Source organism: Pholcus phalangioides, unplaced genomic scaffold, assembly GCF_987345545.1.
Source record: "Pholcus phalangioides strain wild (caught in Gottingen) unplaced genomic scaffold, Ppha-v1.0 ptg000009l_1, whole genome shotgun sequence".
In the NCBI taxonomy this organism is placed as follows: domain Eukaryota; kingdom Metazoa; phylum Arthropoda; class Arachnida; order Araneae; family Pholcidae; genus Pholcus; species Pholcus phalangioides.
In genome coordinates this window covers 8952206-8977410 of record NW_028301602.1, presented here as the reverse complement: position 1 = coordinate 8977410, position 25205 = coordinate 8952206, and the positions used below count along the sequence as shown (strand labels likewise).

The 25205-nt window shown below is 38.6% G+C and overlaps 1 protein-coding gene across 5 annotated transcripts in view; it reads left to right on the top strand.

The window, feature by feature from the left end:
• Positions 1-24998, top strand: part of LOC149081711 (uncharacterized) — a 472262-nt gene extending 447264 nt beyond the window's left edge. For all 5 annotated transcript variants that reach the window (XM_089237128.1, XM_089237127.1, XM_089237129.1 and 2 more), the window contains 9 exons: positions 11897-12034; positions 12159-12386; positions 16491-16654; positions 16949-17156; positions 17268-17358; positions 18426-18728; positions 18835-19002; positions 20997-21204; positions 21350-24998. In XM_089237128.1, coding sequence (XP_089093254.1) covers positions 11897-12034; positions 12159-12386; positions 16491-16654; positions 16949-17156; positions 17268-17358; positions 18426-18728; positions 18835-19002; positions 20997-21204; positions 21350-21671 — 1830 coding nt within the window. In that variant the 3' untranslated portion in view covers positions 21672-24998. The remainder of the gene's footprint in view (positions 1-11896; positions 12035-12158; positions 12387-16490; positions 16655-16948; positions 17157-17267; positions 17359-18425; positions 18729-18834; positions 19003-20996; positions 21205-21349) is intronic.
• Positions 24999-25205: the final 207 nt, after the last annotated feature.

Genomic DNA, 25205 nt, shown 5'->3' with positions numbered 1-25205 from the left:
AACTCAAGCTTCCAGCATTCATTGAACTCAAGCTTCGTTGTAAGATTTAGCATTCATTGTTGATTTCAAGCTTCACTGTCTGTATCAAGCATCATTCTGTTTCAGCATTTCTTCTTAATTTCTAGCTGCACTGCGAGATTCATCATTCAGTCTCAGTATCCATTGTCAATTTAGTCTTTCATGTAGTTTCATTTGGCACTAGCTATTCGAATCATATTTATCATTGACCATCTTTTATGATTTTCAATTGTCACTCAGAATTTAAATGAATTTTTCCATTGAATTTCCAATTTGATGGAATTAATTTCACATTAAGGGGTTGGTGCATGATCATGGCTTCTCATGCTTTCTTATGGGGAAAATCTCCTGCCTTTAAGGAACATTTAAAATGTTTCTATTCACTTTAGGCACTCAATATTGTTTTTCTGAAATACTATAGATACTTTTATACAATTTAACTTAACACGAGCATTTAGGATCTTAATTGGTTTTTTCCCCTTCAACAACATACAGCGTTTTCAAAAATCCCCAAAAGTTACCCATATTTTTTGCCATAAAAATTTTGTAAAGAATTCTAATAAAAAATCCTTATGTTAAAGTATATATTTCCAGTGTTGAGAGACGCACAAAATTTCAAGATATTTGAATGAGTGGTGTTCGAAGAAGTGTTCCTTATCTAACAAAAAACTTAGTTTTGAGGGAAAAGAAACATTTTAGTGGAAAACATTAGTATATATGTATATTGCCTGCCAGCAGTTTATATTAAAATATTTTAAAAATATTTCTAGTGCAAGGGTAGAACAAAAACTTGAACACAGACGCAGAAAATTTCATAGTATTTGAAATATTTTTAAAAAAAATTGCGATCACCACATCCCCCTTCCTATTTAATAACTTGAATAGAAAATTAGTTTTCTATTTTTCATTCTTTTAAAACAGTGTTTCTCAGAGTGTGCGTCGCGGATCCTGGGGACGTCGCCAACCTTTGTCAGGGGCGTCGTGGCGAGCTATAGATAGCCTATTGATTTGTGTTCCTATTTATGCTTTGAAGTGGTTCTTCGATGAGGCAAAACATCTACTAAACTATTCTGAGTAGCCGTAGATGAACTTACGAATTGGGCAGGGGAACCTCGTGTGACAAAGGTTTGAAAACCATTATTTTAAAAGTATTGGCCAGGTTACAGCAAGATATTTTGGGAATAAACTTTTATTTAGTACCCAGTACGTTGCATTATTTAGATACCATTAATTATCTGATCCATGGCCATAACTAGGATTTTTTTCCGCGCAGGGCAAAGATCATTTTGCTGCCCCCACAACTGTAAAATTAGATAATTTTATAACGGTGTTCTTTTAAAAGAACTCTTCCCTCCTAAACCCACCGATCGGGGCTGTTACACCCCAGTTCCAGCCCTGATCTGATCGGCAATAATTTTTTCTCTATATATTTTTGTAAATACAATTTTTTGCGTCAAAAATGATAGACATTAATTGGGGTAAAATATCTCAAACTGAGGCCAATGGTTTATGAAATGGAATCGTATCCAATTAGAGTTGTTGAAAAGAAAACTCCAAGCGAAACTTTTGTAGGAGAAGTAAATAGAAGGGGGGCTTCTACGGGGTCTTATAAAGTTGAAACTGAAAGGTTGTTCTGTGGGAGTAGTCATGTTCTCCACACACACACACACACACACAAAAATGAGGGTTTTTAGGGGGTTACTTAAGCTCTTCATTCATGGGTTAGTGTAGTGAAAGGGGCATCCTTGCAGGTTCAAGGACAAGTCATGTTAGAAACCGGAAGTGTCACCCACCCTTCAAGGGTTGCTCTTTCTTTCTTCTGGGGTGACTCCTGCTGGTTTTCCCACACTTTTTGCTAGTTAGCGAGTGATCTCGATTCATTCATTCTTTCATCATATAATAACAAAAAAATTCCATTAATATTATTTTAAAATAAAAATTGAATTTTCGTTTTTTTTAATTGGCGTAATACATGCATTTTCCTTTTGATTATTCTTTTCCTTGAGGAATGAGGATTTTTCTTTTCATTTTTTTTCTCCTCTTATTTTTCTCTTAATTGTGATCGTTGCAATACAGAGACGTACGCGGGGAGGAGATGGGTGCTTAGAGGACCCGTGCATCCCACCCCAGCCGACCAAAAATTAGAAGGAAAAAAAATCAATATTTTGGTGGAAAACTTGAAATATCGAAAGAAAATACCTTTTAAATGCAATTTTAACAAATTTCTGTTAATTTATACGCTTTTTGAAAGGTGATAACTCAAAATTTCTCGGAAGAAAATTTTTGTACTCCCCCTTTCCTCCAAGCCTTTTGTGCCCCCTCTCCAGAGGTTGATCCTACGTACGCCCCTGCTACAAATTTGCTGCGCCTGAAATCCATTGCGAAGACTATTAATTTGGTCTTCACTATTAATTTCAGCTTTGGATCTAGTTTCCATCAATGTCAGCTATGGATTCTGCATTAACGGTTTTACTCATCATTACAGATTTTAGTCTGCATTATGAATTTGAATTCTGGTCATCAATTCAGTTTTGATGTATTTATTGATAACGATTTACTTCCTCTGAATTCATTGAATTGTTTTATAGACTCTCGCTGTCAAATCATCATTACAATTAAACCTGATTCGAAGTGATACTGGTGCCGTTCCATGCATCGGAATTGAATTTAATTTATTATATCATGATTAAAAATATTAATAAATCACCACATGTTATGCTTTGATAATACTGTAGGACAGTGGTTCTCACACTGTGGGTCGTATGGAGGCACTAGCGGGAGGTGGTCGTAAAATATTTTTAAAAATTTCAGGACCATGTACTCACTCACTAGTCAAAAGTAAAGCTCACAACTAATAGATTAGAAACTACAGGGTGTCTGGAAAAGAAAACTACCTCCATTAAAATTGAAAATCTTTTTCTTCTTTCATGCTTGTGCAGATAGCCCTGTAACGGTACAAATCTTCAATAAGCACATTTCTCTCATAGTTCGAAAAATAGATGCAGCATTGTAAGAAGCATTACATAGAAACAAACTTCACGTCAAGTTGTGCGTGCACATTCCAATTCGTTAGAAGTTCCGTAGGAATATGGACGAGATGCACGTGTAGTTTAGTAGTAGTAGTAGACAGCCCTGTAAAATTTTAACTAAACGGTTCGATGAATCAGTTGTTGCAGATTTTTTAGGATAGTAAGCCCTACAATGCCTGGCCTGCAACTTTCAATGCCACTATGCAACTTTCAATTACAATTTGGCAATGCCTGTAAGGGGTCATTCAAGTATTACGTCAGGATCGAGGAGGGGGGGGTGGTTTCGGATTTGCTGACTTTTGATGGGGAGGGGGGGGGGGTTTGAAGGTTGCTTACGTCATCAACCATCCATTTTGAAGATATCAAATATTCTAAGCTGCTGACGAAATTTTTCTGACAAGGGGAGGGAGAGGAGTCGGTGTTTTGCTGACGCAGGGGAGGGGGGGGGTCAAAAATGGCTAAAAATCTGCTTACGTAATACTTGAATGGCCCCTAAGCCTCACGACTTTCATTGGTTGTAAAGCACAGGTTGGTGTATTCGCTACCGAGTGGCTTGGTGGTAAGATGCTCGTCTGCCACCGTGAAAGTTGCTGTCACGGTCCCACAAAGCTGCATTAAGAGTTAACTTACAAGCGGCTTTGCGGTCCCAGGTTCAAACCCGGGGGAAATATATATTTTCCCAAACACAAACTTGAGACGACCACTGATAGATGGCGCTTTCATGTCCAGCCCAATTGATCAATGACAGTAAATTTCAATACAGCGATAGGTCCGTGTTTGGTGAAGTAGTAGGTTAGTGTATCCGCTGCATGAGGCTACACACACACACAAGCGCGAGCATTGATGAATCTCGATCAAAAAATGTCGGTTTTTAACAACAAAAAACCCCTTTAAAAATACAGATATGAATGTTGTCGCTGCATCGCCATCTGTCGATAAAATTTAAACTGAAGTTTGGAAAAGAAGTGGGGAGGTATCACGGTTCAAAAATTTCGGGAATTATCCACTGCTGTAGGATTATGAAGCCAAGGCAACTTTAAGGAGAAATTCAAAAATAGATACCATGCAACAGAATACACGCATCATCACTATCCACGGTTATTATGGTCATAAATCAGATTTTTTCCCCCTTTCATATCCATCTCTAAACCCATTTTGTTGAATTATTATTCGAAATTCATCTTTCATCATTCCATATAATGATCTGTAACAGTATCATCGGGCAGAAGAAAAAATGACAACGACGGGAGGAAAACAACGACATCGAAGACAACCGTTTGTTTGTTCAAAAAAAAAAAAAGAAGATAGAAAAGGATCAACGCTGTCTTTTATTTCTTGTTAGTGAATTACGGCGTTAGTTTCTCGGAACGCCATTATCTTACCACTAATGGTAATAAAGACATTTCAAATAGACACACACACACACAAAAAAAGGGGTTTGTCTCTCAAATGTCTCTCTCGTTTCGACCCGTGACAAAATGGCATTCGTCCACCGAAAAACAAAAAAAAAATATCCAAAAATGGGGGTCCGACAACCACTATATGTGATACGTGGGAGGTGACCAGGCCATAAATCAACCAGTAGCCGGAGAACTTCATTTTCCAGAAGAAGAGACAAGTCCGTAATTGGACACCGATATAGTTGTAGTAGTTGGAATGCGCGGTCACGGGTTTAGTCCTTTTCTTATTCTTTGAGTGGATATTTTTTTTTTCCGGGCCATTTAAAAGCACGGTATTTTCTTCATTTGTCTCAAGAAAAGGGGTTTTTTTTTGTTGTCATTGGTTCTTCTCTGCTATAACTTAATAGAAAGCGAAAAAGCATGGAACGAATTCGGACACATGATTTACGGCTCGAGATTTCAGTTCCAGCAGAAAAAAGCCCTACCGTTTCCTGGATATAGGACACTCCAAGACACACTCCCGTCTTCATGTTAATTTACCCTCTGCAAGTCGATTTGTGTTGTGATGTATGGACGTTATTGAGCGTGTAAATGTTCTCTTCCTGCCATTTCGACCAATCTTGACCATATCATCCGTTGCATGATTTACTGTCCCAACGCTATGCTTAATTCCAGATGTTCAACGGCTCCTGAAAGTATTTCGACTAACTATTCTTCTGATTTAATGAGGTACTTTGTAGGACCATTCCCCCGTCAAGTAGTTTCCTCATTTTATCAGGTTTCAGAGGAAATTATTTGGTGAAGATCTTGAGATGAAACTTCATTTTTCTTGATGATACCGAGACGAGGTGCCTCGAGATATTTTCGGAAAGAAATTATATTGAAAGGTATTAGGATGCGTCAGAAAGTTGACGATATCGCCATATCATTTTTGATGGATTTGGCTGTATGGCTGGACTCAAGATACACAGTTTTGGCTGAATTGTCCTCGGCTGATGTGTCGAATTGCCCCAGTGAAATTTTTTGGTGTTATGCATCACCTTTTACAAAACAAATATTTCGGGCTGCATTAATGGTCGCAATCTATCATGGTGACGACATCCAGGACCGGAACTAGAAGGGGACGAGAGGTGGGCAACTGCCCATGCCACCAAAATTTTCTATCCGCTCCTTAAACATTGCATGGGGCCGCCAAAATGTGCGCTTGTCTCATGGCCAAATAGCTAGTTATCCAAGTATCAATGTTCTGCTTAAAATCATCCATGTGCCATTAATAGAATGGGGAAAAAAATCAAATTCAATGTGAACCTTTTTATTTCTTTTTGACTCATCACCCTGAGTAACCCGGCTCAGGCAAGTGCGAATGCAGAGGAGGAGGGGGGGGGAACGATCGCCTTTCCCAAGAGCCGAGTAATATGAGAGAAATTGTCCTATAAAATACGGGATGATGCAGGCCACCTATACAATAATTCGCTTCTCCAACACATGACACTGGATCCGCCTGCCTCTGCTCCATTCGCAGCTGAAGAAGTCCGCTTTGTTTGCTGCTGAAAATGTTGACTTCGCTCCATTAGAAACTGAAGATATCTGCCTCCACTTCATTCGCAACTAAGGATGTCTGCCTCCAGTCCATTAGAAATTGAAGATGTCTGCCTCGGCATCATTCGCATCTGAAGATGTCTGCCTTCGCTCAGGCACGATTCCAGGAAAAGGAGGACGATAGGAATGAGATCGCCCCTCCAAAGAGCCGAATAATACGGAAAAATTTGTCTGTCCCGTAAAATACGGGCGATCCAACGGACTTGCACAATTCGTCCCTCTCAACACATCGTCTTGGATCCACTCCTGGGCTCAGGTCATCAAATCACGTGAAGGGACTCACGCTCTGGAAAATGTTGAACACCCTCCGGATTCCAAGGCAATAATTTCTATAGGCCTATATACAAAATACTAAATGTTCTATGAGCATGAGTAAAAACAAAAGTAATGGCAAAAAAAAAAAGCTCGACAACAAGGAATGCTTGAAATTGCAGCCGACAGGTCCCAAGTCAGAATTTTTATTTTTTGTATTTTTGTATGTTTGGTTCTCGCTCTTTCTCTCTACGCGTCTTGTTTAGGCACTAGTAGGAGAGTGTTACTTGTATTCCAGCAATGCCAAATTACCTCGTTGAAGATTACTCCAAATGACTGGCGGCAAACCATTTTTCTTCGGCTTAAACACCTAAGAGCAAAATTGATGAGGACCATCCCGTGGATGGGAGAGAAAAAGATGCACCAAAGTAAAAAAAAAAAGAGAAGAAATGGTACCAAAAACGCGAGCCGTTGTTGTTTTGTTGTAACTTTTCACTTTCACCTTTTACTCTATTTCTTACGGATATATTCTTATTCTCTCCTACCATAATATACACACACAAGAAGAAAAAGTGCCTTTTTTTCTTCCCCCTCCACCTTCAACAAATCTCGAGAGCGTCGACAGCGTTTAAAAAGTCGAGAAAAAATAAAAGCTCTCGACAACATATCTTGTACAAAAGTCCTCTCTGAAAATCACTAATTCAGTCAACGTGGCCCCAAACCGTCGCCCGAATGAAGACGTTGCAACGGGAAAAAGGATGAAAAATGAAAAGCTGAAAACAATGTTAAAAAACTTCGACTTGAGACATTGAGACGACCATATATTCCTTTTTTCCTACCCTTGGTTTTTTCAGAAAATAAATGAACCGGGCTGGAACCTGAAGAAATTTGTTGGGGAACATAGGTTTCTGCAAATACAGTCTGCCCCGCTTAATCGAATAACGGATACCCCGTTAAAACGGATAAAATCATCCGTCATTTACCAGAAGTGAAGGAAAAATAATTTCAAAATTAATAGAATTTTGTAGTTAATAAAAGAAATAATTTTGAAATTAGCCGAAGAAATGAATTCATTTTCTTAAGAAATCAGAAACAATGAAAATTCAGAATCTGTGATGATAATCCAGATTTAAAAAAAAAAATAAAGAATTTAGGAATTAGTTAAAGAAATATTTACAGAATTAAACAAACAAACGATACAAATATTTAATCATTACACTTCACTTCTGGAATATGGCAGCACTGAAAAAATCAGACACTACACTATATACTCACTCAGACTGTCAGATGCACACACACTTCAGGCACAACTCACTAGGCAGTAAAATGGCGATAGACCCGAGTTGTGATCATGTCTATTTGACAGACAAAAGGAAGGCCCACACTGTTTGTGAGGAGGCAGGAGATAGCTTCTTCTCATTAATATTCAATTAAGATGCCTTTTTTTGGCCTTTCAGGCGTTTTTGCTTTCATCCGATTCCCAATTTCCGCCTGATCCAGTGATATTCAACTGGCATATGCCGAGGAATTTCAGGGTGCCACGGGATCGACGGGGAATACGGAGAGCTGTTTTAGAGATTAAACTATGTTGAAAAAATAGAGTAATCGGGTTAATTATTGCGTAGAAGAAATAAAAAAAAATTATACAATCCCGTGCCCAAAGATTTGATGCACCCAAACAGCTACTTTGGGCACGGGGGAGGGGGGCCCTACAAACTCATGAATTAGATTAGACTCAGCTTTAAGGATTTCTAGGCTTTTCTTTCTGTCTACCGATAGGATAAGGATGAAGCTATTTCCGAAAGCTCTTGACAATTCATGATAACAGTGAGTAGTACGTGATAAAGAGAAAAGAGACAAGAAAAAATAATGTAATAAGAATGATAATAATAAAAAGAAAACAATATTTTTTAAAATAATTATTTATCGGACGGAGAGCAACAATTCCGAGAAATCTGATTGTTAGAGATAATCAGGAATTTTATCTGTCGAGAAATAAATAAATCTTGTAATCTTTCTGTTTGTTTGTCAGCGGGAACAAGAAAAGAAAGAGATAATCCTCTTCTTTTACTTCGAACAAATCAAGGGCCCGGCCTTGAGGAATCGCACGTGGCCCCGCGATGTTTATGAGAAGTGTGGAAAATCGCAGCTGTTTTCCCTCGTATTTTCCTCATGTCCAACATGGATGGACATTCATGGGGCAATTTTATTTTCCTATGCATACAAACATCCCGAGTAAAAACTGTTGATGGTATTGTTGGTGGTAAATATATGGAATGTTAAAAATGTCGCAATAGTTTCAGTTCTGATGCCTGGTGAAAACAAGCGATGTATGTATAAGAAAGCATTAGTCTAGAGAAGAGTGAATTATGAGGTCAAAAGCCGTTGTGAGAGCTATGAATATGAACCGAAAATGACTGGTGGTAGAATAAACTAACTGAATCTGGCCAGGATTTAACGGCGGAAAAACCGCTCCTAATGTCTGTCCAAAATCAATCGTCACGATTTATTTCACATGAACTTCTTGCGGAAGCTGTTAGGCCACAAATGCACTACATAGTCCTATGGATGACGCATATGCGATAACACACATGACATGATTTTACACCTCGTTACAGCGTAATACGACCTGTGTGGTCTTGTAACCAAAACTGGAGATGTGTTCACATAAATGGGGGTGTCGTGGGGATTTCTTCGAATGAGATCCATACTAATGTGTTTATCAATCCTTTTTTTTTCTTTCATGGCCTTTCTTTTTCACGGTATTTTTTCTCTCCCCTTCGCACAGGAATAAGAGTGGACTTTATTATAACATTTCTGCTCATTATAACTTACCCAAAAAATCCATTTCACAAGATCAATCCCTAGATAATCGAGCTACATTTCAGTGAGCTTCCAAATCCTTGGGGGGGGGGGGGCTCTACGCAAGTCCAGATATACTATACATAATGACCTCCGAGCTAAGTAGTGTATTGGGGCTCTTGTACTTTATATACTTACCCAATATATCTACACACTCGATTTACTCTCTTATCTCAAGATACCAAATCTCATCGTATAGGCAGCGAGGCCATGTCCGGATGGGCCCATGCGTTAAGATGGTCCTGGTTCCATGAGCAGTTCGGCTGGATTGTGAAAAGATGGTGGTCACATTTTATTTTAAGAGGAAGAAAATTTTAATTATTAACAAATAAATGAAACAAAAACTCCCACCATATTTCACTTGAAATCTCTTTATTCCTTCAGGTATAAATTTTTTCTCACAGCTCTTCTGTGGTCCTTAGGCTCCTGTCATGGCTCCCCCCTTCTGTTTGATTTTCACTCCCTTCCCTACCGTGGAACCCTTAGAATATCCCAGGACCGCAATGGCCTCAGGTTAAAATAATCTGCACCATTGATTGTTGTGTGAACTTATTATCTCCTAAGACAGGGATTCTCAAACTGTGCGCCGCGGAGCGGTGACCCTGACAAAGGTTTTTCGAAGAGATACTTTGTTAAACAGCTCTGAGGAGCCGGCGGAGCTCGCGAATAAGCATTGGGGAAAGGGGCACCACGGGTAGAAAAAATTTGAGAACCCCTGTCCTATGATATAGCGTTAAATAATTTCGTTTTGATACAGTGCTGTAACCGACCGTCCAGCCCAGTATTTCCCACAGTGGGCAATATTATCCCCTGGGAGCGATGAAATGATCCAGGGGAGGTAGAAACTACGGTGATAGCATAGGATCCTGTGAATTGACTTAAGTTCGGGGGACGATGAGAAAAAAAAAATTCTGAAAGAGGGCGATGGAACAGTTTACGAAATTGGTGCAGCCTATATCCGTACCTGAAGAGAGATGATTCGGTGTCATCTGATTTGTTTAAATCAGTGGTTCTCAACCTGGCGTCATATGGCACCTTGTGATATTGGAATGTTCTAAGGGAAGCCGCTGGTGCAAATCGAATGGAAAAGGAGCCATGACAGGTGGTTATGGGATCACAGAAAGTTTTGAAAAAAAAAATTAGATGTGAAGAAATAAATTTTTTAAGCGAAATGTAGTAGGATAAAAGTGTGACTATATTGCCAGAATCCCGCACATAACCCGGCCATCTTCTCGTATGGACCATGGGTCTCATTTCCGTAGGAAGCTTACCTGATGATATTTGGCACAATCGAGCATAAGTATGCAAATATCTAAGCTGTTACTAAGCTGCAAATACTAAGCTAAGTATGAGGGGCCCCTCCCCCAAAGCATTTTTTACCCGGAGACCCAATTTCACAACGGTCCAGCATAGGAAATCCCCATCCTTACAAGACTGAGGTTCCTTGTAATCTTGCCCAGGGACTCGTAGATCGACTTAGTAAAATTTTTGTTCACCATAAGTTTACTGGAAAAGTCAATTAAATAAGTAGAAAGGGGGGTCTCGTTTCTGGATGATGGGGTGGGGCATATAAGTCCCATGGGAGAAAAAGATTAAGAAACACTGGCCTAAATATAGTATAACCATAGACGTAAAAACTTAATAATATCCCATATAATTTCTTGACAGACCAGCATTCCACGTATTTTCTTAGAAATATAAGACGCATCCACAATATAAGGCATCAAAAGTATAGTAGACTCTCCCTAATCCGGCACACATCAGAGCAGGGCCGCAACTGGGGGGGGGGGGGCAGGCGGATCTCGTGACCCGGGCGTTGGACCCGGGGGGGGCGCAAATTTCAGTCTGAAACCTCTCCTTCAACATTACAAGAGGGCGTCAAAATTCGCGCTTGCCCCGGGTGACTAAGCATCTAGTTGCGGCCCTGCATCAGAGCAGGGTGTGCCGGATTACCGAAATCGAAGGACTACTGGGCGTTTAATTGAAACAACTCATTCAAATAATGTGAATTTCTGCTGACGGACATGTAATTGCGCATAAGTGACATGTTCAATGCTTGAAGGAAAACAAGCCTAAAAACTCCGGATTACTGGACCTGCCGGACTAGCGCACTGCCGGATTATCGAGAGTCTACAGTGATTGTAAAAAAGCGTTGTATGAAAGCGACGTAAAAAAAGATTGTATGAACGAATTGTCGCGTTAACTTCTACGGTTCTCGTGATTGTTGTCCAACTGTTATGTGTGGGCATACAATGATCCTAAAAAAAGCTTCCTCGCTATACGGGGAGGATTCAATTTCCCATGACGATGGTAGGGAGGGATTTCCCAAAGCGGCATCTCTTATTGAAAATGTTCATGGGAAAGCAGTATGGGGGGAAGGGGAGGAATAGCTACTTTATAGGTCTCGAGAGATCACAACACATGTTGCTGGTCACGTATTGTAATCCAATCTCCAGCTCTGCGTCTGTTGATTGTCATTATTAACTTCCGGTTGGCAATAACGGCGAATAAAGAGGGAGTTCGGTGCCGCCATTTTTTGGTATGCAAATATTGTTATAATGAAATAATAAATAATATTTTCCTCTGCCATGTGGGGATAATTCTTTTATTCTTCAAATAGTGATGTTATTGAATCGAGAAACCAAAACTAGGAGCGCATTTGCTTTTAGTAATTGATTATCTTCAGTGGCAAAAATGTTGCATGTGGTTCATGTTTGTTCGATTTATTTCTCACAGAAAAACGAGAGTACGAAGAGAACAGAAAATGGCGGTTCTCAGCCCACGTCCCCGCATCTGCAGCAACAGCAGCAGCAGGAATTCCAAGAAAGGCAAGAGCTTATGTTCCGACAGCAGCAGCAAATACAAATGCTGCAGGTAATCAATCGATCAATCCTGATTTCCAACGAGTCCGTTTGATTGTGCTGTTACCTCTACGTAATGATGAATATCACTATTATATGAAATAGCACAAAATTCAATGATAATTTTTTTCCCCTAGAGTCGCATAAATGGCCAGTACATGGCGAACGCCGCGAAGGGTCTCATACCGAGCAACGCCCTCGGTTCTCAAGGTATGATGTACCTACCGACAATGTTCGATCGCCAGGCTTCTGCGGGATTGGCATCTTCGCTGTCGTCCAGCCCACCTCTAGATACGAGGCACCAGGCGCTGTTCAATGTGTCACCTGGACCACCCACCAAGTCGGACATGCTTTCTTCGGCATCGGTAAGCATACTCTACTTGCAATAACTCATCTGAAAATCGAAAATATCACCGATGCCTTTTTGTGTGTTAAAAACCAACGCTTTCTAGCACATAAGTGGATGCAGGCTCCTTGAACGTGGACGGGGGCGAATCACCGAGGGTGCGTATAGTGAATGAGGGGGGGGGAGCCGAATTTCGACCACCACCCATGCCAATATAATAAAAAAATTTACTGAACTCGATGGAGGCAAAAGGTGCGATCTCCCCCTCCCCCGTATCCACCTATGTTCTAACAGGGCCCGAGAAAAGTAGGATTTGAGGGTAGAATCTCTAGCAAGTATTGCGGTGGTAGAGGGGGGGGGGGTCGCAAAACTGGGATAAAAGATTTTTGGTTGATCAACGAATGTGTATATTGGGATTTGGTGGGCTGTTTAGGCAAATGCCCGATTGCACATACGAAAATAAGGCCCAGGATTCTGACTTTGATTATTTAAAAATTGCATAAATAAAGAACTTCCAGCTCCCTCTTTGGAGCACTTGCCGATTCACTTTCTTTCGTGCAGTAAGAGCACCAATATCTGGCTGTGCTGTTGTGGGCTCGAATCTCAAGTAGGGTATGATTATCTGTGTCCAGTAGATTTGCTTAAACAGGACCAGGGCACTTGGAAGAGCAGTAGGGTTTTGTGCCCAGACTTAAGAAGGAGCCCCCGAATTCACCCTTTAAATGCCCTTTCGCACATTATACGAGAGCACCAAAAAGGGTAACCATTTTGTGTTAACGGGTAAAAAAAAAGATAAACATTATATGTGGGAGGGGGATCACTAACAGGAGTATAAAAAAAAACGGGGAGGAAAAAACTATTTCCGTTCATAGGGATACAATAAAGCTTCACGATGTTGGGGGGGAAGAAAACACAGATATCTGGGTTGAATTTATTCCACTGGTGTTTTGGGCGAAATATTTCGTTCATAATTGTTAAGGGGATTAATGTATTCAGCCTTTCTATAATTTATCCTACAAGGTCTTTCAACGGTTTGTGTTGCCACAGCTTCGTCATCAGATGGAGTTTGAACAGCGGTCAGTTCACGGAATTAGCCATTAGAGTACGTGAAATGACCATACTGCGAAGGGGAAAAAAAACGACTGAGTCACATTTGGAAACATACCGAAAATTTAACACGCAAGCTAATTAAATAATCACGGTTAATTCAACATGGGACAACACATCCAAAAACAGGCTAATGATTTTCTCCCCAAGAATGAATGGAAACAAGGGGGGGGGGGGTAAACTCCACTTCTGTGTATTGCTCCATGCATTTTTAAGTAACCCTTCTAGAGCATTCCGATTCCCCTGACTTATTTTTTTTTTTTTTACCCTACCCTAAATTTTTACAGAACATCGGTAAAACTCCAAGCACCATTATCTGTGAATTCCTGATAATGAATGGTAATAATACGTACAAACAATTTCCCAGAACAGAAGGGGGAAAATAAATTTCTTAAGGTTTTCGCCATTTTTTTCTCTTTTCTCGTCGAGCCCTTTTATTACCGATCGGGAGCACAAAAGTAACCATAAAAGAAAAAGAAGCCTTCGAAGCCATCTTTTCCAGGCCCTTCGTTTATAATGTCGCATTTAAATCATCGGTGATCTCAGTTCATCAGACATCTTCCAGGGGGAGGCCTTCTAGTATTTAGTGCGTACCTGGAAAAGTAAGCCAAAAAAAAAGATCGACTTCTCCAAGAGAAAGTTATCTTTACCACATACGCCATTAGTTGTTTATATGTACATCGTTTCTTAATTGTCCTCGATGGCACCTTCATCCTCCATCTAGTTTCCAAAATAATGGCCATCTGGGAGGACCCTTTAATGGCCAAACTCAGAGGGGGGGGGGATGAGAGGGAAAAGGGCCTCTCTATTCTTCTCCATTGTTTCCATCATCTCCACCCCACTGCACAAAAATGGCTGCCGCATTTAAACTTTCATGTACCTTAATGTAAGGAGAGATGATGATCCGAAAAGGTTGGAGAATCTTCTGTTTTGGGGCTCGGATTGTATGTAATAACATGGGTCGGTGATATATACAAGGCAGTTTCCTCCGGACGCTGAATGTTTCATGCGCTGGGCCACAATTCTTCACTTTACCTTGTAATGGCTGACGGCCTTGGTTGGTTCAGACCCTCAACGTGTGAGAGAGGAGAGAGTTGGAAATGGCTGCAGTGATTCGATTTAAGACGTCTGTGATGTAAGCGGCATATCGCATAATAATTCGTCCTCCACCACCGCTTACCAGTGTCTCTCTCTCTGTGTACCATATAACGGAGAGAATCTTTGAATCATCAATAGTGTTATTATGGGTCTTTGGAGAGAGTCACGGATTCATTGTGTGTGTGTGTGTTTTGAGGGGCGTCTCATGCCACAGAAAACTGGGATTTTGGGCATTAATCGTTGAATTAGAACCAGCCATCTACCAGCAGCGGCATCGTCATCGTGATGGCCGAGAGCACGTTGCCTTTTATTAGTGTTTCCTCCCCCTTTCCTCTGCTGAATATTTTATAAAGTAACTTCCAAAGTCTTTACGATGAATGCGATGAACGTGGGAATAACGCTGTTGCTTTCCCCGTAAAGTAGAGCTTTTAAGATTTTATAGCCATATGATATGATATTTTCCCTGCATGTATTTCAATAATATGAAAAGCCGACGAATACATGAAACGCTCTCATCATCATAATGAAAGTACGGCCGAAAAAATGGATTTTGTTTATTGTTACTTACTTTCTATGGGGAATTTTAAAGACTTTGGTTTCCTCACATTAATATTCGATGAGGAAAAAACAATGCGACGGACTGGGGCTGTCTTTTAGGAATTGGGCAAGTATATTCTATCATCTATGAACTATTATTTATGGACATCTGAAATCAAACACAATTAAATAGTCTGGATTATTGGTTAAGAAATGCGTGATTGTCTAGCAATACTTCAATCGTGAATATTGAGAAGACAATAATTGTTATTCTTCGTTGACCATAGCTGAAAAATTCTTTGTTAACCACTGATGAAAAATTCTTTGTTAACCACTGATGAAAAACTCTGTTGTTGCTTGGTTAAATATTGTTCAACGGCTCATTGTTAGCCATTGATGAGCGACCTTGGGTTACTGTTGTTGAACGGGTATTTGCTGCTGAGCAATCTTGGTTTACTATTGTTGAACTGGTCTTTGTTTATTATTGCAATTCTCTGTTGACTGTTGCTAAGCAACTCTTTGTTAATCATTGCTGACAAACTCTTTGTTAATCATTGCTGACAAACTCTTTGTTAATCATTGCTGACAAACTCTGTTGCTGACAAACTCTGTTGCTGACAAACTCTTTGTTGCTGACAAACTCTTTGTTAATCATTGCTGACAAACTCTGTTGCTGACAAACTCTTTGTTAACCATTGCTGAGAAATCCACATTTACTATTGTTTAACAATCTTAGCTCTTTGTTGTCTATTGCTGAGCAAACTTGTTTAGCTATTGTTCAACGTTCTTTGGCCATTGCTGAGCAATTTTGATTTACTATTGTTGAAAGGCTTTTTGTTTTGTTTTTTTTCGGATAAAAAAAAACTTTGGATTTACTACTGTTGCGCAAGCAGAGGTATATTAAATATTGTTTCGTTCTTTTTTCCGTATTTGATTTTTCTGGGTCTTATGGTAGCCTGTTTCTTTGCTCCATAGATTCCTCAGCAATCTGCGAGTCCAAATTTTATAAATCGGAAAACAGATGTCGGGCTACTCTTTCTTCGTTCATTCAAACAAGATTTATAATAAATGAACCTTGTACCATAAGTCTTCTATATTTCGAGAAGGTGGATCTTGATGAACTTCGATTGGGTATGACGCTGTTCTTGGTGCAGTACATACCAAACTGTCACTACGTACTATTTTGAAGGAATGCAGGCTTTTATAGCCGGTATCATCTGTAGAAGCTTCCGGACAGTGAATTAATCCAGGGAAAACTGTTCCAAGGAACTGGAACTATTACTTCTCTATTGATGTTGCTGTTTTGTACGATGTAGAAGAATTATATAATTTCTCGGATTTCTATGCATTTATTTAACATTGCTTTTATTTTATTCAACAGCTGTGTGGCACGACCGCAGCTCAACCGTGGATGTCCCCACTCGCAGCGCTGGAAGATAGTCCAAGAAGCCAAACTCCAACAAGTTCCGACTTGGACAGCGACGCTCCTCTTAACCTTTCGAAACCGAAGCACCATTTCAAAAGTGGACGGAAAACTGCTACAAGGTACAGATTAAATTACAGTTTCAGTCAATGATTCAGTCTCATTTCATACTACTTTTAGGCCAGGATTACACTGTAAAAGTTTGATAACAGTTCTTCTATAAAACTTAAAAAATCCAACCAATCAGCATATTGGTTACATTCGAGCAAATGCAACCGATGATCTTATTGGTTGAATTTTTCAAGTTTTATAAAAGAACTATTATAAACTTTTATAGTGTAATGCCGGCCTTATACACGTATCTAATTCTCATAGAGAATCAATGAAATTCATATTTACACACTTCGTTTTTATAGGAGCCCTAACCGTAGTAGTCCTGGTTTGAGAAACGCCAACCAACACCTAATGAACGAGACGCTTTCCACGTCACCGACGAGGGGCCACTTGTCGCCGACAACGGCACTCTCATATCCGTCTACAACGACAGGAATGTCCATGGATATCGCTTCCCTGGCTCACTTGCTGGAAGGTCAGGTAGCTGCTGCTGCAGCCTCGTCCATGCCGGTAAGTTTGCCGATGATTGATTGTTCATACAATAAGTTTACAACACCGATTAGTAGTAAATGATATATTACAATTGTAATGACTTTAATACCTTTTTACTCTTACACACAGATCGCTGCTAATCCCTACCTCACCGGAGCTTATGGTTCGATCCCACTGCAACTGAGGCCAGGACCTTTATCGGGTCTCATGGGTCATTCAGGTATAAATCTTCCTGGAGGTTTTCAAATTATACAAGGTGCGTTCCATAAAGACTAAGAGTAAAATCAAAAGAAATATGGGTACAGCAAAAAAATAATTTATCTTTTTTTCAAAATATCTTCATTTGATCGTTTTTGTAGCACCCGGTCATTTTCTACACACGAGGACTAATTAGATCGGGAACTACGATTCACTGTCAATTCCGAACGTCAGCGTTCGACATATTTTTTTTGTTTTTTTGACTCGCCGAGAGGTTGGTGCTCTAACCACTCGGTGTGAGACCCTGTGGTAACAATCTTTTTTCATGGTCTGCTGTACCTCCGCGTCAGGAAAGTTTCTGACGATGACTAATCGGGTGCCGCACTCGTGATATCTCTAAATATCCTTCGTTGTTTTAGCGAGTATCTCATCAACCTGAGCTACCGCGCCCTCAAAGTATCTTCCTTCAGATGATATGCAATGGTCCCATCGTTCAATTCATTTTTCAAAGCAAATAGAGAAGGCTTTTTCTGGAAGCTGTCTTCTCTTCCCCCCCCCCCCCCACACACACACACACAGCTGCAATTTTCAACTGGACATCTGAAGGAAAAGACTCTGAGAATCTCTGTGCGAAAATTATTAGTTATTTAATAACTAATAATTCTCCCACAGAGATTCTCCTTCAACATCGGAAACAGCCAGAAATCGTATGGTGCAAGATCCGGACTGTCAGGAGTTTCTCGCATGATTTTTAATATTGCATTAACATATTACGTTCCAGTTTTCAAAAGTTTGTGATAAAACATATCGAGAAAGGTAGAAATTTCAGATGTGCGTGACTGATCACTGAGAGACGGCTTCCAAAAAAATCTTTTTCTTTTTTGAAAAGCGGATTGAACGATACTAGATCATTGTATATCATCCGAGGGAACAAGAATAAATTATTTTTTGCTGTACCTTTTTTTTTAATTTTTTATGATTTTACTCAGTTCTTATGGTACACACCTGATACTAGGAGACAAAAAATTTGACCGTATTTAGCACTTTTCTCGAATAGCTATGTAAACGTAATACTGATTTTTTTTGCAGGTAAAATGGGACTGCCAGGAAAGGACACCACTCTCCCAGGACAGATTCCGGCTTCTGGAAGTGCGAGATTACCACACGGTCATCCGGGATCGCATCATCATCCTCATCATCACGGGCCAGCTTTTCCAAACATGGGTGATAAAAACTTTCCATTACACTTGTACTTGCCATCGAACCCAGGGCTAGTTCCTCCGCCGCCATCGCATCCGACTTCGTCATCCTCACATTCCGAACACTGTGATGCATCCCCACCTCTACCACTTGATCCGGAGGCCAAAGGCGACGCTCATTCGTCTTGTCAAGGTCAGTTTTGATCGATGGATATTAGATAACAGAGATCTAGCGATGATTTTTACATCATTTAACAATTTTAGATGATATTTAATTTTTAATTTTTATTTTATATCAGGTAAAATGATGGGAGCCAAGATAATTCGCCAATCAAAAAAAGATGGTGAATCGAAGCCACATATCAAACGACCGATGAACGCTTTCATGGTTTGGGCCAAAGACGAGAGACGCAAAATTCTCAAGGCGTGTCCCGATATGCACAATTCCAATATATCAAAAATATTAGGTACGACATCAAGTTATAATCATACAAATATTAATATGAAAAGTTTATATAGTTTAAGGTGTATTGGAAAGAAGAAGTTGAAAATTTTCGGAAATTAACCATAAACAAGTCTCCTTTTGGTATCCCAAAATGAGCAGGAATACCCTAAAACAGTGTTTCTTAACCTTTTTGCCCATGGACCCCCCCCCCTTTTGAATCATATTTTCTTTTCGTGGCCCCTTCCCTCTGCATCTGATTCAGGACCTCCATCCATCCTCATCCTCCAGACCAACCGTAGCCCCCGCTCTGTCCCCCCCTTAGGGGATATAAGCCGGTTCGTCTCAGGAGAAATCCATCCTCAGCCTGGAGCAAAAAGCTGGATTTACGATTTCACCGCTCTCCTCCTGTTGTAGTCTAATTTTCTTGACTTCTTACGTATTCCCCCCGAACTTGGGCCCTAGCCCCCCCCCTTTCCCCTGTAAATACGCATGTATCAGGGGTGGTGCATTTTCCAATTATTGGATTGATTTTTGTGTATACATTTATAGATAAGAAAAATTCGAGAAATAAGGTCGGCCCTGGGTTTCAGTAAGTTTATATCTTGTGGAAGTTCTCTATGCAAGGCAGTCTGATCAACGTGGGGCCCTAACGATAACAATGTTGTAGGACCTCATACTTAGCTGGAAGTTACGTCTTACATATTTACATACTTACTCTCGAAAATAATAGTACCAGATCTCATCATGTAGGCTCTTCATGCACAAAAGGTTCTCAGATCATGTCAGGATGGGGCCCCATATGTTAAGATAGCCCTGATTCTGTGGAGACTGATTTCTGCTGGATTCTGAAAGTAGTAACACTTTTACCATTTTATTGCACTTAAAAGCTAAAGCTTGATTTTTTCACAGCTCTGTTCCCCCAACCACCCGCCATTGCTCATGTACGAAAATCGACTATTCTATCCAAAAAAGTTGTCAAACGTGAAATAATCGCCAATTATGGCTAAAATGAGGTAGGAAATTAATGTTAACTCCAATTCGCGCAGTGATTAAAATGTATTTTACGGAAAAAAAGACCTGATGTGAAAAAATAGTCATAATGATTACGATATAGTTTATAAGTAACTAGCTGTATATATATACACGCTTCGCTCGTGTGAATTTGGTAATCTGAAAATTACTCCTTTAGGGGTTGAATTTTGAAAGGGGGAAAAACATTTCTTACTGAGTCCCAACAATGTGAAATAAAACTACTGATCGAATTTCATACTTATAGCCTCAGCGGTTTCGGCTCGGCAATGATTTCTCCATATAACCTTTGCACCTCTTTACGACCCCTTCACGGGTTGAATTTTGAAAAATACCTTCTTAGTAAGTCTCAACATTGAGGGTTCACAAACCCCCCACCCCCTTTCCCAAATCAACTTTCATCAGCGGCTCTCCCAGAGCAGCTTAACAAAGTCTCTCCGAAAAGCCTTCGTCAGGGAAGCCGCTTCGCGGCGCACAGCTTGAGAACTCCTTCCTCTACATTATGAAATGAAACTAGTGTCTAAATTTCATATTTACAGCTTCAGCGGTTTCAGCTCGGCGATGGTGAATCGGTCTGTCAGGACATGTAATTTTACATGTATAGATGAAAATTATTTTCATCCACCCACGAATTCAATCAAAATTATAATTTCAAGTTTAAAAAAATTAACTGTGTTGAAATTATGTGGAAATTGAAAAATAATAGGGACAACCAAAATTAGGGAAAACACGGATCACACATGGTTACGCTAAGTAGGTTATATTAAGAAGGTCCCGCCACTACAAGTTAATTGTAGTGTTCGTCAATTAGAGTTCCTCTGGTGATGAATTTGTGAAACTCCAGTCTTATCTAGAAAGTATTTGATTTATACTAAATTAAATATTCACTGTCGTATCGCTTCTGTGTGGGCAGACGCTCAGTTAATTTAATTTTCTCTGCTCGGATTGAGAAATGAAGAAATGATATATTGGATATGATTCTCTTAGGTGCCCGATGGAAAGCTATGTCGAACGGCGAGAAGCAGCCATATTACGAAGAACAGTCCCGACTTAGCAAGTTACACATGGAGAAGCACCCTGATTACAGGTACAGACCTAGGCCTAAGAGAACCTGTATAGTCGATGGGAAGAAGCTAAGGATATCAGAATATAAGCAGATGATGAAATCAAGAAGGCAAGAAATGAGGAGCTTATGGTGAGTATATAATCGACAAAAATAATAGTAGTACCAACTCTCATGATTAGTGGATTAACGTGATATAATCAGAATTTAAATACTTTCAATGTTGTGAAGTTTGATATGGGTTGTCTAAATTGTTCGTTTCTAACTTACTTTTTAGGTATAGAGAAGGTGGCGTTGGTTTGATGGAGTCACCGACGATGGTCAGTCCCACGGGTATGGCTGGCCTGATCGGAATGCCACCAGTTCCGACCAGTTCGGCCGAAATGCTCAGCAACCTAACACCGAAACTTCTGTCCTTATCGAACGGATCGGCTGCATCCTCGGCACAGAACCCGATGGCCGGCATGTGCCCTTCATCGTCGCCATCGGAACGTAACATCGGCCCATCGTCTTCCTCATCATCGACACCGAGTCCTTACACATCATCAGCGTTAGGAAGGACAAAAGATTGTCCTCAATCATCGGCCATGGAAACGTGATTTCGGACAACTTTGTGACACTGACAATGAGAAAAATAAAATGCCAGTAACAGAAAAAAAAAAAGAACCCATCAAGTCCCATTTTGTTTCCGTCTTGATGCTGAAATTTTAATTTGAACTGTAGGGACAAACAAACTTCTTCAGAAAGTTATGAATGGAAGTGACGATGAAACGGCAAAGGATTATAGCGTAAAAATCCATATGTATAGCCCTGCGTTCGCAGTTAACGCGCGTGTTATGTGTAAAAGCTGCCAATTGCAGGTTCAAGGCATGCTGAAAGATAAGGAAAAAAAAAGTCACCAGCTCTTTTCTCCTATATATATCGGACATTACATTAATTGAAACTTGTAATGACTTTTGTTTTTATGTTTCAATCAAAGAACTGGTTTTAATCACGAAAGAAGTCTTTTTTTCTTTTTTTTTTTCAATTTTAGCGCGACGTCAGCCTTTTTTTTCTAGTCTGTGATTTTTGATCATCGGTTATTATTATTTTACGGCGTTACAACCGCTATAACAGTGTTTTTAAAAGTGAAAAGGGTGTTCTGTACATTTTCTTTCAGTATTATGTACAATGTACTGATCATTCGCCTTTGCCAGTTTTTTCTTTGTGCATTTACCTTATTTGCTTTTTAATTAATATATTTTCTTTTTTTTCCACTGAATATTTTTAGTTAGTTTTTTTTTTTTTTGCAGATGGATCGTTGTATTGAGAACTGAAACATTTTTTATGGAGTGTTTTTTAAATGCATCATCAGTGTTTTGTGATGAGAGTTTCAAAATTTGAATAGTGTTTCTTTTTAAATGCTGAATATATAATGGTTTCTTCTATTTTATTGAGAGCTTTCAACTTTGTTTTTCGGGATATTGCTGTAATGAAATGATACATCATCATGTGTGCATTTAACTTGGGTTTGTACATGGTGAGGAATTGTATGAATATATATCCTGAAAACGCAGAATACATTTTAAAGTCATAAAATAAAAAATTCTTCCCACTTACAAAATATGCAAATGATATTAGTTCTTTATGCCAATATAAAAGCTAGAAGCAAAAAGACGTTATGGATTATTAATGAATAGCAAAATTATCTAAATGTTAAACTTCGTTTTGATATAACACAACCTTGAATGTGATAACTATTCAGGATGGTTTGTCACATTTATTTTAAAATTATGTAACCATAATACTGATATGGTATTTGGACAAAAGCTAAAAGTGTTATAATCTAAATTTATACACTCTGAAGTAAATAAGCAAATTTTTTAGTTTTTAAAGTTGTTACAATTTTTAATCGGATATATTTAAATTGTATAACTGAAAAGCAATAGGGCCAGTATGTTTATTGGAAAACTTGCTTTTCATAAATTGTGAACATTTCAAAAGTTAAGATTGGTGAATGCAAAAAAGCAGCATTTTTTATTTTTTGATATTTATATTTTACATGTAGATCTGATCTTGTTTGTTTCATTAGTAATCATTTATAGCGGAAATTTTTTAACTTTGGCATATTTGCTGTCAAACTTAAGCCATTTCGGGCTTAGCGAGAATCAAAATCCAAAGTAATATACATTTCATTTGTGTTATTGTACATGTAACTTATACTTGAATAATGTAAAATTTCTGCTGTATGCTGCAACTGGTATTCTTATTTCTACGAGAAAATATTAGTAGTACTTTAATTTAGTCTTACTGAAATAAATCAATGAAATAGTCTAAATCAAAATAGTTTTTGAAGATGTGTTTCAAAAGTAGTTTTGAGGTAGTCAATGTTTTGGGTACTATAGCATTTCTTTTTTTTTTACATAAATTTTTTGAAAAATATTGACCAATTTGTGTGATTTTCTGCATTTATATTAAATACTGCTTTTGGTTGTTATTAACATTATGAAATACACCATTCATATGTACCACATCATATTTTGAGGAATGATTCAAAAGAGAAGAAAGCATGCACACAGAGAAAAATTCCACTCATGTATCTGCATGTTATCTCTGCCAATGTCTTTCTAAGACTTGAACTAAAATATTTGTAAATTTCACCTTTATAATGCACTGTCTAGAATGAATTTATAATGAATCATCTTTTTAAAATCCAAGATGAACTGAATCTTTCTTGTGGTACATGAATCGGAGTGGTATAAAAATGAATAAAATATTTTGATATACCCTCCTCAGTAGGTTTGAACCCTAACTATGAAAAAGCATTCTTTTAGCTGGGTCAGAGAAAATTAAGCCTGTATGAATTTTTTTTTCTAATGACTGGACAGTGTGGGTGGGTCTTGACTTTTTCAAAGAGCCCAATCTAGCCATTACTTTCCAGTTTTAAATTTCCAAAATGATAGGGTCTCTTTCAAGACAATATTCACAAATCCTAATCCCAGAATTTGGTCATGGGTGTTTGAAACATTTTAATTTTCTTAAGGTGCCTTCTGATGATAAATTTGATTTATTGCAAATGGGCCCTCCCACCTTTCAAAGGTATATTACTGCAAAGGTATTCCCCGAAATATTTTAAAATATATATAATACATCTTTAAGGAATCAAAAAATATTAATAAACACAATAGGATATATATACACACACACACATACATATATACTCAATTAAAATTTTATTCTCATTAAATGATGGAAGGGGATGATCATGATCTTCAGATTATTTAAACATTTTCACGTCAAATAAATTACATAAATATTGATTCTCCACTGACAGAAAAAGTTCACTATGATGGAGGTTTTTTGGTATTCCTGGGACAGTATATTCTATATAAGAGGAGTGTGCAATATTCTAAGTCAGGTCCTTTTATTTAATTTGTTGAATCTTAATTAATTGAAAAAAATATGAACTACAGTAAAACCAGTACTTTGAAAAAAGGCCAGTAGATATCCGATGCCTTTTGAACAGATCATTAAAAGAAATATCTGATTGTTCAAAAAAGGAAATGAGAATTAATGATGCAATGTGCTCTTCAAAGAAAAAAAAGTGCCATATTATCTTGTACATGACATACAGATGTAGGTGCATAAGCATACTTATATTCATCATTTTGTTTGGTATAAATATTTAAAGGGTGTGTAAAAAGCCGTTGTTATTCCTCCATTCTTTTAATCCCCCCATACGGTTGCATTAGGGATGAAACAGCAACAGCCGGATTGTATATTGATTGTATCTATGTCACACCAAAATTGTATTCTGATAAACTTGCTCATTGCATGTACGTTTCAATTCAGAATCATGTTGCATTGTGTTTTGAAGTATTTAAGTGATTTATTTGTGTATAATGTATAAAAAAAATGTATCTGCGAATAAAACAAAAATACTTTGAGATTTGTGGTTTCCTAGTTTTCTTTTTTCCATTTTGTCTTTCCTAGTTGCCAATTATGAACTGATAACTAGGGCTCTCATTTTTGACATGCCATTTTTTTTTATGACGTCTTATTTTAGAAATTTTCGAGCTATTGGTCATATTTTAGGAATTTTCAAGAAATGAATCAAAATGGGCAGACTTGGTTTTGCCACCACTCCGTTACTG